Here is an 11,960-nt window from a genome sequence, read left to right as displayed (position 1 = left end):
CCCCCCCACCCCCACACACACACAGACACACAGACACACAGACGCACACACATACACACTCATCACCACATGCTCACAGCGTCTTGGACGCAGCTTGTGGCGCTCGCGTTGGTCGTGGTGGTGGCGGTGACAACGCCGGCCTGCGCCACGCCCGCGCCTCTCGCCACGCCCGTGCTTCTCGCCACGCCCAACCCCACGTCCCTCCTCACGTCCCTCTCTACAGCATCATGCACCGACCTGCCATGCTGGCTTGCCTCGCTCTCGCTCCACTTTCCGGCTATGGCCTTTGGCCTCGACCACGACAGATACACGCTCGAGCTCGACGGACTCGTCTGTGACGGCCTGCGCCTCGACTCGGTCGGATCGGACGCGCCCGGCGGCTCGGTCATCTCGCTCGATGTCGGTGGCCTGGCCGTCTCATGCCGTGGTGCGTACTACATCGGCGACACCCGCCACAAAGAGCTGCATCTTCGCGGCGGGGCGGCGGTGGTCGTCGACGCGTCTTCGCTCGCCGCGACGCTCGCCCTTGTTGCCGGTCCGGACGGCCTCGCCCACACCGCGAAGCTCACCCACTGCCTTGCGTCGGTTCATGTTGCGTCGGTCGCCTTTGCCGGCTCGCTCATCGAGCGCGCCATTCTTGACGAGGTTGCTAAGCTCGCTACTCCGTTTATCCAGCGCGAGGTTGACAAGGTCATCTGCGCCGAGATGAAGACCGCTGTCGCTACCAACCTCACCGCGGCGGTGCAGGAGGCCAACGCCAAGCTGGCGCCATGCGAGACACCGCGCCCCCGTTACCGCCGCCGCCGCTCCCGCCAGGCAACATCAAGTGGATTGGCAATCCCGTGGTCGGGCTCCTCGACTACGTTCTCGACTCGGTTGTCGGCGCCAGCGGCCCGCTCGGACTTAACAAGATTGTGGACGTCCTCACCGCAGGCACCGGCATGGTGTACATCGACGACCTGGCAAGCTTTGGCCTGCCTGACTCGGCTACTTTTCCGCTCGGCTCGGCCGGTAACCTGACACTCACACTGCACTCGCTCAATGTCTCGGGCCTCAACACATGGACCAAGTTTGACGCGCTCGTGCCGACCGGTGCGTACACGCTCACCTCGCAGACCGCCACCTCGAAGCTCATGCTGGTTGCCGACGTCTCGGTCAACGTCTCCATCCCAGCATCGAACGCTACCCTTCGTGGCGCCGAGCTCTACGAGGCCGCGCAGCTGGAGGTCTCGCTCGCCGACTCGATCATGGACTTTGGCGTTCTCCTTGGTGTTCTCGAGAAGCGGGTTGTTGCGCTCTCACCGTCGCAGGTTGAGGATCCCGGCTGTCTCCTTGCACTCCTCTCGGTCGTCAACGTCACTGACATCTCGTTCAACACCACGGTGGAGAGTATCTCGCTCACGCCGCTGACAAATGCCAACGGCGTCGAGGGCGAGCTTGATGCGGCGCTCGACGCGTTTGTCGGCATGCTGCTGTCGTCATTCAACGGCGCCGTCCCGGCCTTTTTCGACTGCTTTATCGCTACGCCGCTCTCCGAAACGTTCAACGTGTGGATGGCGGGCGTGCTCGCGGACCCGCCGCTCCTCTGCTCGGCGCCGACTTCGCCTGCCGAGACCTTCAACTACCGCCGGACGTTCCAGGCCTTTCTCGGCGCGCTCATCCTCTCGCTCCTCATTGTTGTTCTCCTTGTCCTTGTCCGCAACTCGATGGCGGCCGGCTCGCAGGTGAAGGGCGCTCACGAGGAGAGCCCGCTGCTAAGCAGCTCGCGCGCCGGCACCTACGCCGAGCTTGCTGCCGACGCAGCCTCACCGGGATCGTCGTTTGCGGCGCTGGGTGGCAGACTCGACGAAAAGTCGTCGTCAAGCGCAGGCTTTGCGCTCGCCTCGCCACGGGTCGGCGACTGGCACTCGCGGAGAGGATGTTGCGCGGGGCGCGCTTCGCTCTCGGTCGACGACTCGGTCCCGTGGTTCGCCCGCTACGCCATCCCGGCCGTCATACTCGTCAACATTGCGCTGTTCGTCTCGGCGAACACCTCGGTCGGCGCCTCGGTCGAGGTTGTCATCACTCTCGGCACTGGCAAGGTCATGCTGCCGCCGATCTTCTCGTTTACGCTCGCCAACTCGGTCCACGACATGTGGGAGGCCGGTGTGTACCCGCTTGCGCTCCTCATTGCGGTCTTCTCGGGCGCGTGGCCGTACCTCAAGCTCCTCATGATGCTCGGAGCATGGCTCATCCCGGTCTCGTCAGACGCAGGGCGCGAGCGGGTCCTCCGCATTCTTGACGCCTGCGGCAAGTACTCGCTCATTGACTCGTACGTCTTGGTCATGATGATGGTCGCCTTTCGTATGACCATGGCTGCGCCGGCCGTCCCAAGCGCCGACGTGCCTGCCGGCGCTACCGCCATCGACATTGTCGTCGTCCCGTACTTTGGCTTTTATGGTTTTCTCATAGCCACCATTGTCTCGCTCTGCCTCACCCACGTCATCCTCCACTACCACCGCGCCGCTGCAGCGGTCCACCAAGCCGCAGATCCGAACCCGGACGCGGTCACCGGCCCAGTCATCCTGCCATCGGCCCGAGTGGCGCTCGCCTCGTCGGCCCGCGCCACCTCAGCCTGGCTCCCCGGCTCGGTCGCTCTCCTGCTTGTCACCTCATTTGGTCTTGTCGCCGCAGGTGCCGTCGTCAAGTCGTTCGAGCTCGAGTTCCACGGCCTCACCGAGCTCGTTCTCGCCTTTCTGGGCGAGAAGACCGCCACGTCGTACTCGCTCATTTCGCTCGGCCTTGCTCTGCCAAGCGCGTCGACCGCGCCTGACTCGATCGGCATCCGCACCATCCAGCTCACCTTTTTCATGTTCGCCATGATCATCCCGGTCATCCACCACCTTGTGCTCGGCATTCTCTGGCTCGCTCCGCTCACCGAGGACCAGCAAGAGCGTATCTTTCGGCTCGCCGAAGTCCTCAACGCATGGTCGTCGCTCGACGTCTTTGTCATCTCGGTCATAGCCGCCCTCCTTGAGATCCACCAATTTGCCGCCTTTATCGTCGGCGACAAGTGCAACGCCATCAACCCGCTCCTCGCCCAGTATTTTTCCAGCCCTCTCCACAACGACAACACATGCATGGACGTCCGTGCCACCCTCGATCACGGCTGCTGGATCCTCTTCGTTGCTTGCCTCATCTACATCTTCTGCTCCTCGGTCATCGCCCAGTCGTGCCACTCGGCCCTCGCTCGCCGCCGCGCTTCCCACCGCTCGCCGCACCGCTCCCCGCCCATACTTGCTCTCAACTGATCGCCCCCCCCCCCCCCTCGCTCTCGCTCTGGTCTATTGAATATGACGATACTTGTCTGGGATGTGACTGGCCTTCATGATGCCGTTCATCAACATTTCACTCGCCACCCGCGCCCCCTCCGCCACGGTCGCCACTCAGCAACTGTGCTCTCGACGAGTCGTCGACTCAACATTGCCTTTGCGTACGTTGCACAGATATTGCCCCCCCAACGTCCCCGGCCTCTTCCTCCTTTCAGTTCTTGGTTGTGGCTATGTACCCATGCGCACCACAACCCAGTACTACGGCCACAGCCCCGGGTCCCATGCCCAGCTAGTCGTCCTCCCAGACACGGCGGAGCCCCACGTGGTCCCCCCCTGGGGGCCGCCGAGGGGGAGAGGCCAAAAAACAGGGTCGATTTTGCGGCGAGGGGGCATTCCAACCGACACTGCTGGGAGGGACCGAGTCAGTGTGAGGCACGTTCGGGAGCGGACAAGAGCGGAATGGGGTAGTACTTGGAGCGGGTAAGACCTCTCTATGTCCACAGCTTGTGCAGAAGCGTCATGGGTGAGTGCGGGTGCGAATGTCCCCCCCTGGCTGCCTGGTTGTTGATTCTGCCTCGTTGGGACATTCGGGTGTAGAATCAATGCTGCCGAGTGACGGCTGGCCAGCTGGCGCTGCCACTCACCCACCTATGTGCGTATCAAGACAGAGCGACAGGCGGGACGAGCAACAGAGAATCGAAGCGGCGATAGGGGACAGGTGAAGGCTGCGAGCACTGATCTGCAGGGAAGCAGCATGGTGATTGTTTCAGGTTCGGAGCAGTCGGCACTTGCAAAGCCCAATCCCGCAGGGTCGCCGTCCAAGAAGGCGAGCAAGAAGAAGGCCGGCGTGAGCAAGAAAGCGGGCAAGGCTTTGGGGACGGCAGCGGCGCCCACAACCAAGAAGAAGCCGACCGGGACGACCCGTGCGCGCAAGCGGGCGTCGCGTTCGCCCGAGGTGGTCTACTATGAGTGCCAGCATACCGGGTGCGGGATGCTCTCGCTGGACCCGCGGCAGATGGCCGGCCACGAGCGGCGCTTCGGCCTGCACAGCCAGCACGTGGCCGAGTGCGGCGGCGACTGCCCGCGATGCCGCGACCTTTTTGAAGCTGAGGAGTGGACGATAGACGGCGGGCGCGACGACCACATCTGCCGGCATGCAAACTGCGAGTACTTTTCGTCGTCGCCGCGCATTGCCAACCGCAAGCAGGCGGTGGAGCGCCACGAGATGGCCTTTCCCATCCACTACATGCACTTTGAAGAGTGCGGCGGTGAATGCGAGATGTGCAAGTCGCTCATCTCGGGCCCGTGGCAGGCCGAGCGGGCCAACTGGTTGCAGAACCAGACCCAGCTGGTCCGCAGGCTCGCCTCCAAAGAGGCTCAGAACAGAGCATGCCTCACCGTGCTCCCTCCTATCCTTCCGCACCAGACCTATGTCCGGCACCATGTCGACATCAACTTTTCCAAGGGCCCCAAGCAGCGCAAGGGCATCGCTTCGCACCCTGCGCCGACCGAGCACCCGCCGCCGATCGACGGTGCCGCTGCTGCCGCTACGCCGCAGCACGGAGGTGCGGCACCCGCTCGGAAGCCAGTGGCAGAGACAGGCGCAAAGGCTTCCAAGGCTCCCAAGGCTGCCAAGGCTCCCAAGACTCCCAAGACTCCCAAGACTTCCAAGGCCAAGGCCAAGGCGAAGGCCGGGTCGGCCCCGCAGCGGCCGCGGCCGCCGTCGGTCCCGATCCCGAACGCGAACGGGTCGATGGGTGCGACGCGGGTCGAGCTCGCGACGCCCAACACGATGCGGGCGGCGACAGTGATGACCTCACTTGTTCCACCGCATCCTGCGCCTGACTCTGCGCGTGGGCAAATGATCCGCAGGCGTGTCATCCGCAAAAAGTCGTCGTCGTCGAGCACATTGCCGCAGACGTTTATGCCGCCGGTTAACCTTGGGCGGTCGGTGTCGATGGCCGGGGCGCCGCAGCTGCTCCGGGGCAACGCCGACGCCAAGGCATCCGCGTTCAAGAAGCCGTCGCGAGTGAGCGAGCTGGACCCGTACGCATGGCCGAGCAAGCCACTCCCGCACGACGAGGCTGAGTACTACTACGCGTACTCGTACGAGGAGGGCGTGGAGGCGGAGCCGTCCGGCCCCGCGGCCTTGGAGGCCGCGCGCGACGACGACGGGCTGAAACCCTCTCTGGAGGCCAGCTCCGGGTACTATCAGCCGGGCGACGAGGACAACGACCCGAACGTGACCATGGCCGCGCCAACCAAGATTGCTGTTCATCCGCGCGCCGATGTACGTGCGGCTGTTAGCTCGGGCCTCGCCGAGGCCAACCGGGTGACGCCCAAGAAGCCAGCGACGACGTCGCGCTCGTCGTCACGGGCGGGCCTTGCCGACGAGGAGCTGCTCACGATGGGCCTCGACTCGGCGTCGCTGACCATGGTCGAGCCGCAAGTCGGCCGCCTCACGCCGACGGCAGCGCAGCTCCGCGAGGACTACGCGAGCGTGACGACGCCCAAGCCCTCGGTGGAGGCGCCATTCCGTCCGTTCAACAGCGGCGCCGTCGCCGAGGAGCTCTTCCCCAGCCTCGGCGAGCCGTCGGCCGAGGCGAGCGAGAGCCGCAAGCGCAAGCGTGGGCCCGGCGCCAGCGGCGATGACGACGGCCTGGACGACGACGGCTCGGCTGCGTCGCTCTTCAAGGTCTCGCGCAACCTGCTCGGCGAGCCGTCGCGGTCGCGGCTCCCATCCTACCTCGACCTCGAGATGGGCTCGAGCGACCCGGAGCTGGCGTCGATCTTTGACGATCCCGCCGAGACGGCGGCGCCGGGTGTCCAGCGCTCGGTCTCGGCGCTCCCGCTGCTGGAGCGCGGCTCGATGCCTGCGCTCGCCCACTGCCGGGCGCCAGGCGCGTCGGGCGCCATCGGCCACTCGAGCCTCGGTGCGCTCCTTGCCGGCTTCGAACCGTCGTCGTCGGCGCCTGCCACGCCGATCGTTTCGCGGCATGCCTCGTTCCTGGACCTCCACGACCAGACCTCTGCCACCGGTCTGCTCTTTGCCGACTGCTCCGGACGGGCCTCGCCCTTTGCGCACATCCTTGAGCCGCAGATGTGACGCCGCCCATCTACGGTGCGCATCCATCATCACTCGTTCACACCAACACGCCACACCAAGCAACTACAGTAAATGCCTAACATCGATGCCTGCTGAGCCGCGCGAGTATGCGGCGAGAATACGGCGAGTGCTCGGCCGGACAGCAACAGGTGGCGTCAGCAGGCCCCGCCCGGAGGCGACCACACCCGCCCGCCTCCCGCCCCGGCCTCAACCCCCGTTCCACGCCACTCAACGCCACAAACATCTCCATCATGACAAGCAATGCACGGTTGCCCGAGCCGCTGGAGCTGCCTCTGGCGCAGAGCACAGAGGTGGCCACGTTGGCGAGCGAGGCCGGGCAGTGGGCAGTGACGCGTGGTCTGGTCAAGGACGTGCCCGGGACCGGGGTGACGCACGCACCGCTCGCACTGTACCCCTCGCCGTTTCCCAAGGCTGCCTTTGAGCATGTGTGGGCGCTGCAGCCGCTGATGAACCGGCTGCTCTCGGCGTCGGCGAGTGACAGCGAGCTGCTGCACAAGGTCCTTCGCCCGGTGGCCAAGCGCGACCCGTTTGTGGCGTCGCAGCTGGCCATCCTCGAGGCCGTGGGCGGAGTGCCCGGTGGGCGATCGGGCGTGGTGGCCGGCATCTGGCGGACCGACTACCTGCTGCATCAGCCGCAGCAGGACAACCCGTTGCGGATCCTGCAGGTGGAGCAGAACGCCATCTCGGTGGCGTACGCGGCGCTCTCGTCGATCGCGTGCTCGCTCCACGAGTATCAGCTCAAGCGCGGGGCCGTCCAGCCAGCGCTTGAGTTTGACTCGCCGCCGAACGCAGCGCTCAAGGAGCTGGTGGCCCTGCTCACGCTGGCGCACTCAGAGTACGTGGCGCGGCAGGCACCGGCCGCGACGCCGGTGGTGGTCATGGTGGTCCAGGCCGGCGAGCTTAACCAGTACGACCAGCGGTGGATCCAGTACCTGCTCTTCGAGTCTGCGGGCATCAACATGGTCCGTGCCACCCACGACTCGCTCATGGCAGACCTCGAGCACGACGACGAGGCTGGGACTGTTCAGCTCAACGGTGCACCGGTAAGCGTCTTCTACTTTCGCGCCGGCTACACTCCCGACGACTATCCGAGCCAGGCGCACTGGGACATCCGCGCAACTATCGAGGCGTCGACGTCGGTGAAAATCCCGGACATTGCGCACCAGCTGGCGGGAACCAAGGCCATGCAGCGGGCGCTTGCCGACCCGGAGGTCCTAACCCGGTACGTGTCGCCGTCCGAGGCCGCGGCGGCTTCGTCGGTCTTTGCTGGCCTCTACGACTTGCCTGCCGACAGCGGACGGGCGACCGAGGTGCTGGCGCAAGCCGCGGCGGCGCCGGACGACTACGTGCTCAAGCCGCAGCGCGAGGGCGGCGGGAACAACCTGTATCGGGCGGCGCTCGCCAAGGCCATCGCCACCAAGTCGCGCGATGAGCTCGAGGCATACATCTTGATGGAGCGCATTGTGCCGCCGCTGGCCCGCAACCTTGTTCTCCGCGGCGGAGTGGTCAAGGAGATCCAGGGCGTTTCAGAGCTTGGCATCTTTGGCCTCTTTTTCAAGGATGTCGCCTCGGGCACCGAGATCGACAACAAAGCCGGTGGCTACCTCCTCCGCACTAAGCCTGCCGACGTCGACGAGGGCGGCGTCTCTGCCGGCGTCGCCTATCTCGACTCGGTGGCGCTCGTCGACCTCCCGTTCGACAGCTCGCCAACAATGACTATTCCGGGCGCAGTCCGCAAGGCATCCGATGCCATCGAGCCCGATGCTGACACCGATACCCGGCCTGCCAAGCGGGCCAAGGCTTAGTGTCTTACGTGCGTTTGTGTAAAAAGTTGGATGGAGGGCCGGCTGGGAAGGGAGGGGGGGTGAGGTGCGGGGGAGAAGCGACCACGGCCAGCAAGTTTCAAGTCGCAGAGGCACACACCTCACCACTTACACCTCCGTACCACCACCACCACCACCACCACCACCACCACGACAACAACAACAACAACAACCCATCTCACATACATACATACATACATACATACATACATACATACACCCACGCCTACCGCCATGCCGTCCTCGTCGTCGTCAAGTACGACAGCCGGGGCCAAGGGCGGAGCCGGAGGAAGAGCAGCAGCGTCGGCAGCCGCGACCCGCGAGCAGCGGTTGCAGCAGGAGCAGGCGCTGGAGAAGATCCCGATGCTGGAAAAACAGCTGCAGGTGGCGCCGTACTTTCGGTGCCTCCAGCCAAGCTGCAAGTGCCAGTCGTTTCTGGACGCTCAGTCTGTGGCGCAGCGGCAGGCGATCAAGGCCGGGACGACGACGCAGCCGATGGCGCGCGAGGCGCGGATCGAGTGCCAGAACTGCAAGCACTCGGTACATTTGCACGGCGGGCTGAGCAAGCTGAACAAGGCGAGCATGAACGAAAAGTTCCTCATTGTCATCCACATCAAGAAGCTGGTGACGGCCATTCGATCAATGCCGCCGGGCGACGAGCGCAACAGCTACGTGGCAAAGATCCACAAGTACAAGGCGCGGCTGATGTCGTCTCCGGCAGACATGGAGGAGTTTCTCAAGATGATTGGCACGCCGCCGTTCGAGCGGCCGGTCATCCAGCAGATTCTGATGAACTTTCTCGAGTACAAATACGCCGGCGCCCCGGCCGAGCAGGTGGCGCGGATTGGCAAGCTGTGCAAGACCTTCATGTCGGCGATCGACGAGCAGATGCTGCCCAAGCCTGCGCGGTACCTCGAGTACAACCCGGGCGACACGACGTTCAAGGTCAACTACAAGCGGTGGCTCATCTTTTGCCAGGGCACCAAGTGCGGGAATCTGGCGGGCTACCGCTACGCGGCGTCGCAGATCTTTGGCCGCTCGTTCCTGCTCTCGGTCTTCACTCTTGCGCAAGAGCGGGTCATGCAGGTCTTCCTCCTCCCGGCCGACCTCCGGCCGCTCATTCCTGACTTTTTCTCCATGCTCAAGGAGGAAATTGTCAAGCCAACGTCGCCGATCTTCCACAACAACCCGTCACGATCGGCAAAGCGGCAGGCGCCCGATACGTGGTCGGGCACGGTCGCGCCACGCGAGCCGAAGCGGGCCAAGTTTGGCCTCGACGCCGTATACACCGACCAGGCCGGGCGGGTGGTGGCACCGCCGACGGCAGCGGCAGCTGCCGCTGCTGGAGCCGCCGCTGGCGGCGGCTCCCGCTCGAACCTCTCGCTCAACGGGCAGCAGACCATTGCGCCGTCGGCGATCCTCATGGGCTCGATGGGCTCGCCGACAGAGCTGGCGCGCGCGGCAGCGGGTGGAGCGGACGCGAGTAGCAGCGCCGCGGCGGAGGCGCCGCCGCGGCGGGCCAAGGACGTGCGTTTCGAGTGCATCACCAACGACGGCGCGACGCAGACCATCTACTGGCTGTGGGAGGTGCGGGACGTGGTGTCGCGCGGCCTGCCGCGAATGCCGCGCGACTACATCACGCGCCTTGTCTTTAACCGCAAGCACCACGCAGTCATCATTCTTGACGACGACAATCACGTCATCGGTACGGTGGTGTACCGGCCGTTCCTCAACGACGGCTTTGCCGAGATTGTCTTTCTCACTGTCGAGTCTGCGCAGCAGGTCCGCGGGCTCGGCTCGAGGCTGATTAACCACCTCAAGGAGGTGTGCAAGGCGCAGGGCATCTACAACTTTCTGACGTACGCCGACGACTTTGCCACGGGCTTTTTCCGCAAGCAGGGCTTCTCGGCCATCCTCACTCTTCCTCGCAACCGGTTCGAGGGCCGGATCAAGGACTACGACGGCGGCACCCTCATGGAGTGCCGGTTCTCGCCGCTCGTCGACTACCTCAACATTCCCACCATGGTGGCCAACGCACGCAAGGTCCTCGAGGCTGCCATCAGAATGCGGAGCAACAACCACGTGAAGCACGACGGCCTCCCGGCTGGCGGCCCCGTCCCGATCGCTGACATTCCGGGCGTGGCCGGGACGCAGTGGACGCCGGCCGACACGGTCTCGCCCGAGTCGGTCGCCGAGCTCCACGAGAAGCTTGCCATTGTGATGGAGCAGCTCAAGGGTCACGCCAAGGCCGGCCCATTCCTCCAGCCGGTCCCGCGCGAGATTGTCGACTACTACGAGCAGGTGCCCAACCCGATTTCGTTTGCCGAGATCGAGGAGCGTCTCAAGACCGGCAGCTACTACGTGACACGCGAGCTGTTTGTCACCGAAGTCATGCGGGTCTTCAAGAACTGCCGCTTCTACAACGACGTCGACTCGCCGTATTACAAGTGCGCCAACGCGCTCGAGCACTACTTTAAGACTCGGCTGCTCTCGGTCGGGCTGGCGTGACGCCTCGGGCTGTAAACTACTTGAGCGCAGTGTGGAAGCCGTTGTAGGCGGTCTCGAGATCGAAGAGCAGCTGGCGGGTCTCGGTCTCGGACAAGTTGTCCGAGGCCTGCATCTGGTTGAGTTGCGTGAGCCACTGCTTGACGGTGGCCTTGCCGTCGTAGTCGGGCGGGAGCGAGGCGACGGCATTGAGCGAGGTGAGTAGGTCTTTGAGGACCGGGTGGATCTCGTCGACGGCCGAGAGGCCGATCTTGAGGGCGTCGAGAGCCGAGATAAAGTGGTGGACGGCCTCGGCGACATGCTGCGCATGCTTGGACGAGTCGTCCGACGTCAACGCGCCATGCTCGACCGTCGCCGGCACGCCGATAGTGAGGAGCCGATTGACCGCCGCCGGGCATTCCATGCGGTACTCTGCCATAAAGACCTGGATGTCTGGGACTACCGACGAGAGCAGGTTCTGGGCTGCCTTGAACTGGGCAATGAGCTTGGAGCACGCCGGTGTGTACTCGTCGGCCGAGATCGAATCACGAATGTACGCCTTCTCCAGCAGCTCGACCGTGAGGATGATGGCGTATAGATCAGCCATGTTCTCAACCTTTTCGCGCTCGCGCGACGTCGCCCACAGCTTGACCTCCTCGACCTCCTCGGACTCTGCCAGCCCATTGCTTGCACCTGCCACATGCGGCGCCTGGGCCGGTGCCTGCGCTGGTCGCTGGGGGCGACCATAGGCCATGTTAGAGCCAAGCCCTGGTGGTGGCGGGCGCATCAGCGGGTTGCCTCCGGATCCGTATCCGTACTGTACAGGGGTGGGTGGGTGGGTGGGTGGGGTGAGTGAGAGGAGGAGGAGGAGGAGGAGGGGCTGGCGGGAGGGGAGAAGGAGGCGTACCTGCTGGCCTCCGGAGAACGCCATATGTGGAGGGTGAGGGTGTGGGGGGGTGAGGGTAGAAGGGAGAGGGAATTGGGGTGGAGTGTGTGGAGTGGGTGGAGTGTGTGGAGCGGACGAGTGGTGGTGGTGGTGGTGGTGGTGGTGGTGGTGGTGGTGGTGGGTGGAAGGGAAGGGGGAGGGGCGCCTTCGCACAAGCCACAGCGACAGCCACTTCCAGCTCAATCCCCCCCCCCCCCGTCACCCGTCACCCGTCACCCGTCACCCGTCACCCGTCACCCGTCACCCGTCACCCGTCACCCGTCACCCGT

The 11,960-nt window shown here is 64.7% G+C and overlaps 5 protein-coding genes across 5 annotated transcripts; 4 read left to right on the top strand and 1 right to left on the bottom strand.

Moving 5' to 3' along the window:
- The first annotated feature begins 653 nt into the window (after positions 1–653).
- AMSG_03068 (uncharacterized protein) lies at positions 654–3,297 on the top strand. Its single transcript, XM_013904950.1, has one exon. The coding sequence runs from the start codon at positions 771–773 to the stop codon at positions 3,288–3,290; it is 2,520 nt and encodes an 839-aa protein (XP_013760404.1). The 5' UTR covers positions 654–770; the 3' UTR covers positions 3,291–3,297.
- Positions 3,298–3,441: 144 nt separating this feature from the next.
- On the top strand, positions 3,442–6,494 carry AMSG_03067 (uncharacterized protein). Its single transcript, XM_013904949.1, has 2 exons — positions 3,442–3,472; positions 3,980–6,494. The coding sequence occupies exon 2, from the start codon at positions 4,066–4,068 to the stop codon at positions 6,415–6,417; it is 2,352 nt and encodes a 783-aa protein (XP_013760403.1). The 5' UTR covers positions 3,442–3,472; positions 3,980–4,065; the 3' UTR covers positions 6,418–6,494.
- A 160-nt stretch (positions 6,495–6,654) lies between these two features.
- Positions 6,655–8,243, top strand: AMSG_03066 (glutathione synthetase; the record flags this gene model as incomplete). The annotated part of the gene is made up of 1 exon (XM_013904948.1): positions 6,655–8,243. Exon 1 carries the CDS (start codon positions 6,669–6,671, stop codon positions 8,241–8,243), a length of 1,575 nt encoding a protein of 524 aa, XP_013760402.1. The 5' UTR covers positions 6,655–6,668.
- A 252-nt stretch (positions 8,244–8,495) lies between these two features.
- On the top strand, positions 8,496–10,798 carry AMSG_03065 (uncharacterized protein; the record flags this gene model as incomplete). The annotated part of the gene is made up of 1 exon (XM_013904947.1): positions 8,496–10,798. One exon carries the CDS (start codon positions 8,496–8,498, stop codon positions 10,767–10,769), a length of 2,274 nt encoding a protein of 757 aa, XP_013760401.1. The 3' UTR covers positions 10,770–10,798.
- Positions 10,719–11,754, bottom strand: AMSG_03064 (vacuolar protein sorting-associated protein 28). Its single transcript, XM_013904946.1, has 2 exons — positions 11,653–11,754; positions 10,719–11,562 (listed from the first exon to the last, which is right to left on the bottom strand). The coding sequence occupies exons 1-2, from the start codon at positions 11,674–11,676 to the stop codon at positions 10,786–10,788; spliced, it is 801 nt and encodes a 266-aa protein (XP_013760400.1). The 5' UTR covers positions 11,677–11,754; the 3' UTR covers positions 10,719–10,785.
- Between the last annotated feature and the right edge of the window lie 206 nt (positions 11,755–11,960).

This window comes from Thecamonas trahens (genome assembly GCF_000142905.1).
Source record: "Thecamonas trahens ATCC 50062 unplaced genomic scaffold supercont1.11, whole genome shotgun sequence".
In the NCBI taxonomy this organism is placed as follows: Eukaryota; order Apusomonadida; family Apusomonadidae; genus Thecamonas; species Thecamonas trahens.
The sequence above is the reverse complement of the archived record's forward strand: the minus strand, read 5'-3'. Positions and strand labels throughout refer to the sequence as shown.

Coding starts and splice junctions, on each gene's coding strand:
- AMSG_03068 (XM_013904950.1), top strand. CDS start 771: ATGCGAGACACCGCGCCCCCGTTACCGCCGCCGCCGCTCCCGCCAGGC.
- AMSG_03067 (XM_013904949.1), top strand. CDS start 4,066: ATGGTGATTGTTTCAGGTTCGGAGCAGTCGGCACTTGCAAAGCCCAAT.
- AMSG_03064 (XM_013904946.1), bottom strand. CDS start 11,676: ATGGCGTTCTCCGGAGGCCAGCAG. Junction 11,563..11,652: donor CGTTCTCCGGAGGCCAGCAG/GTACGCCTCCTT, acceptor ACCCCTGTACAG/TACGGATACGGATCCGGAGG.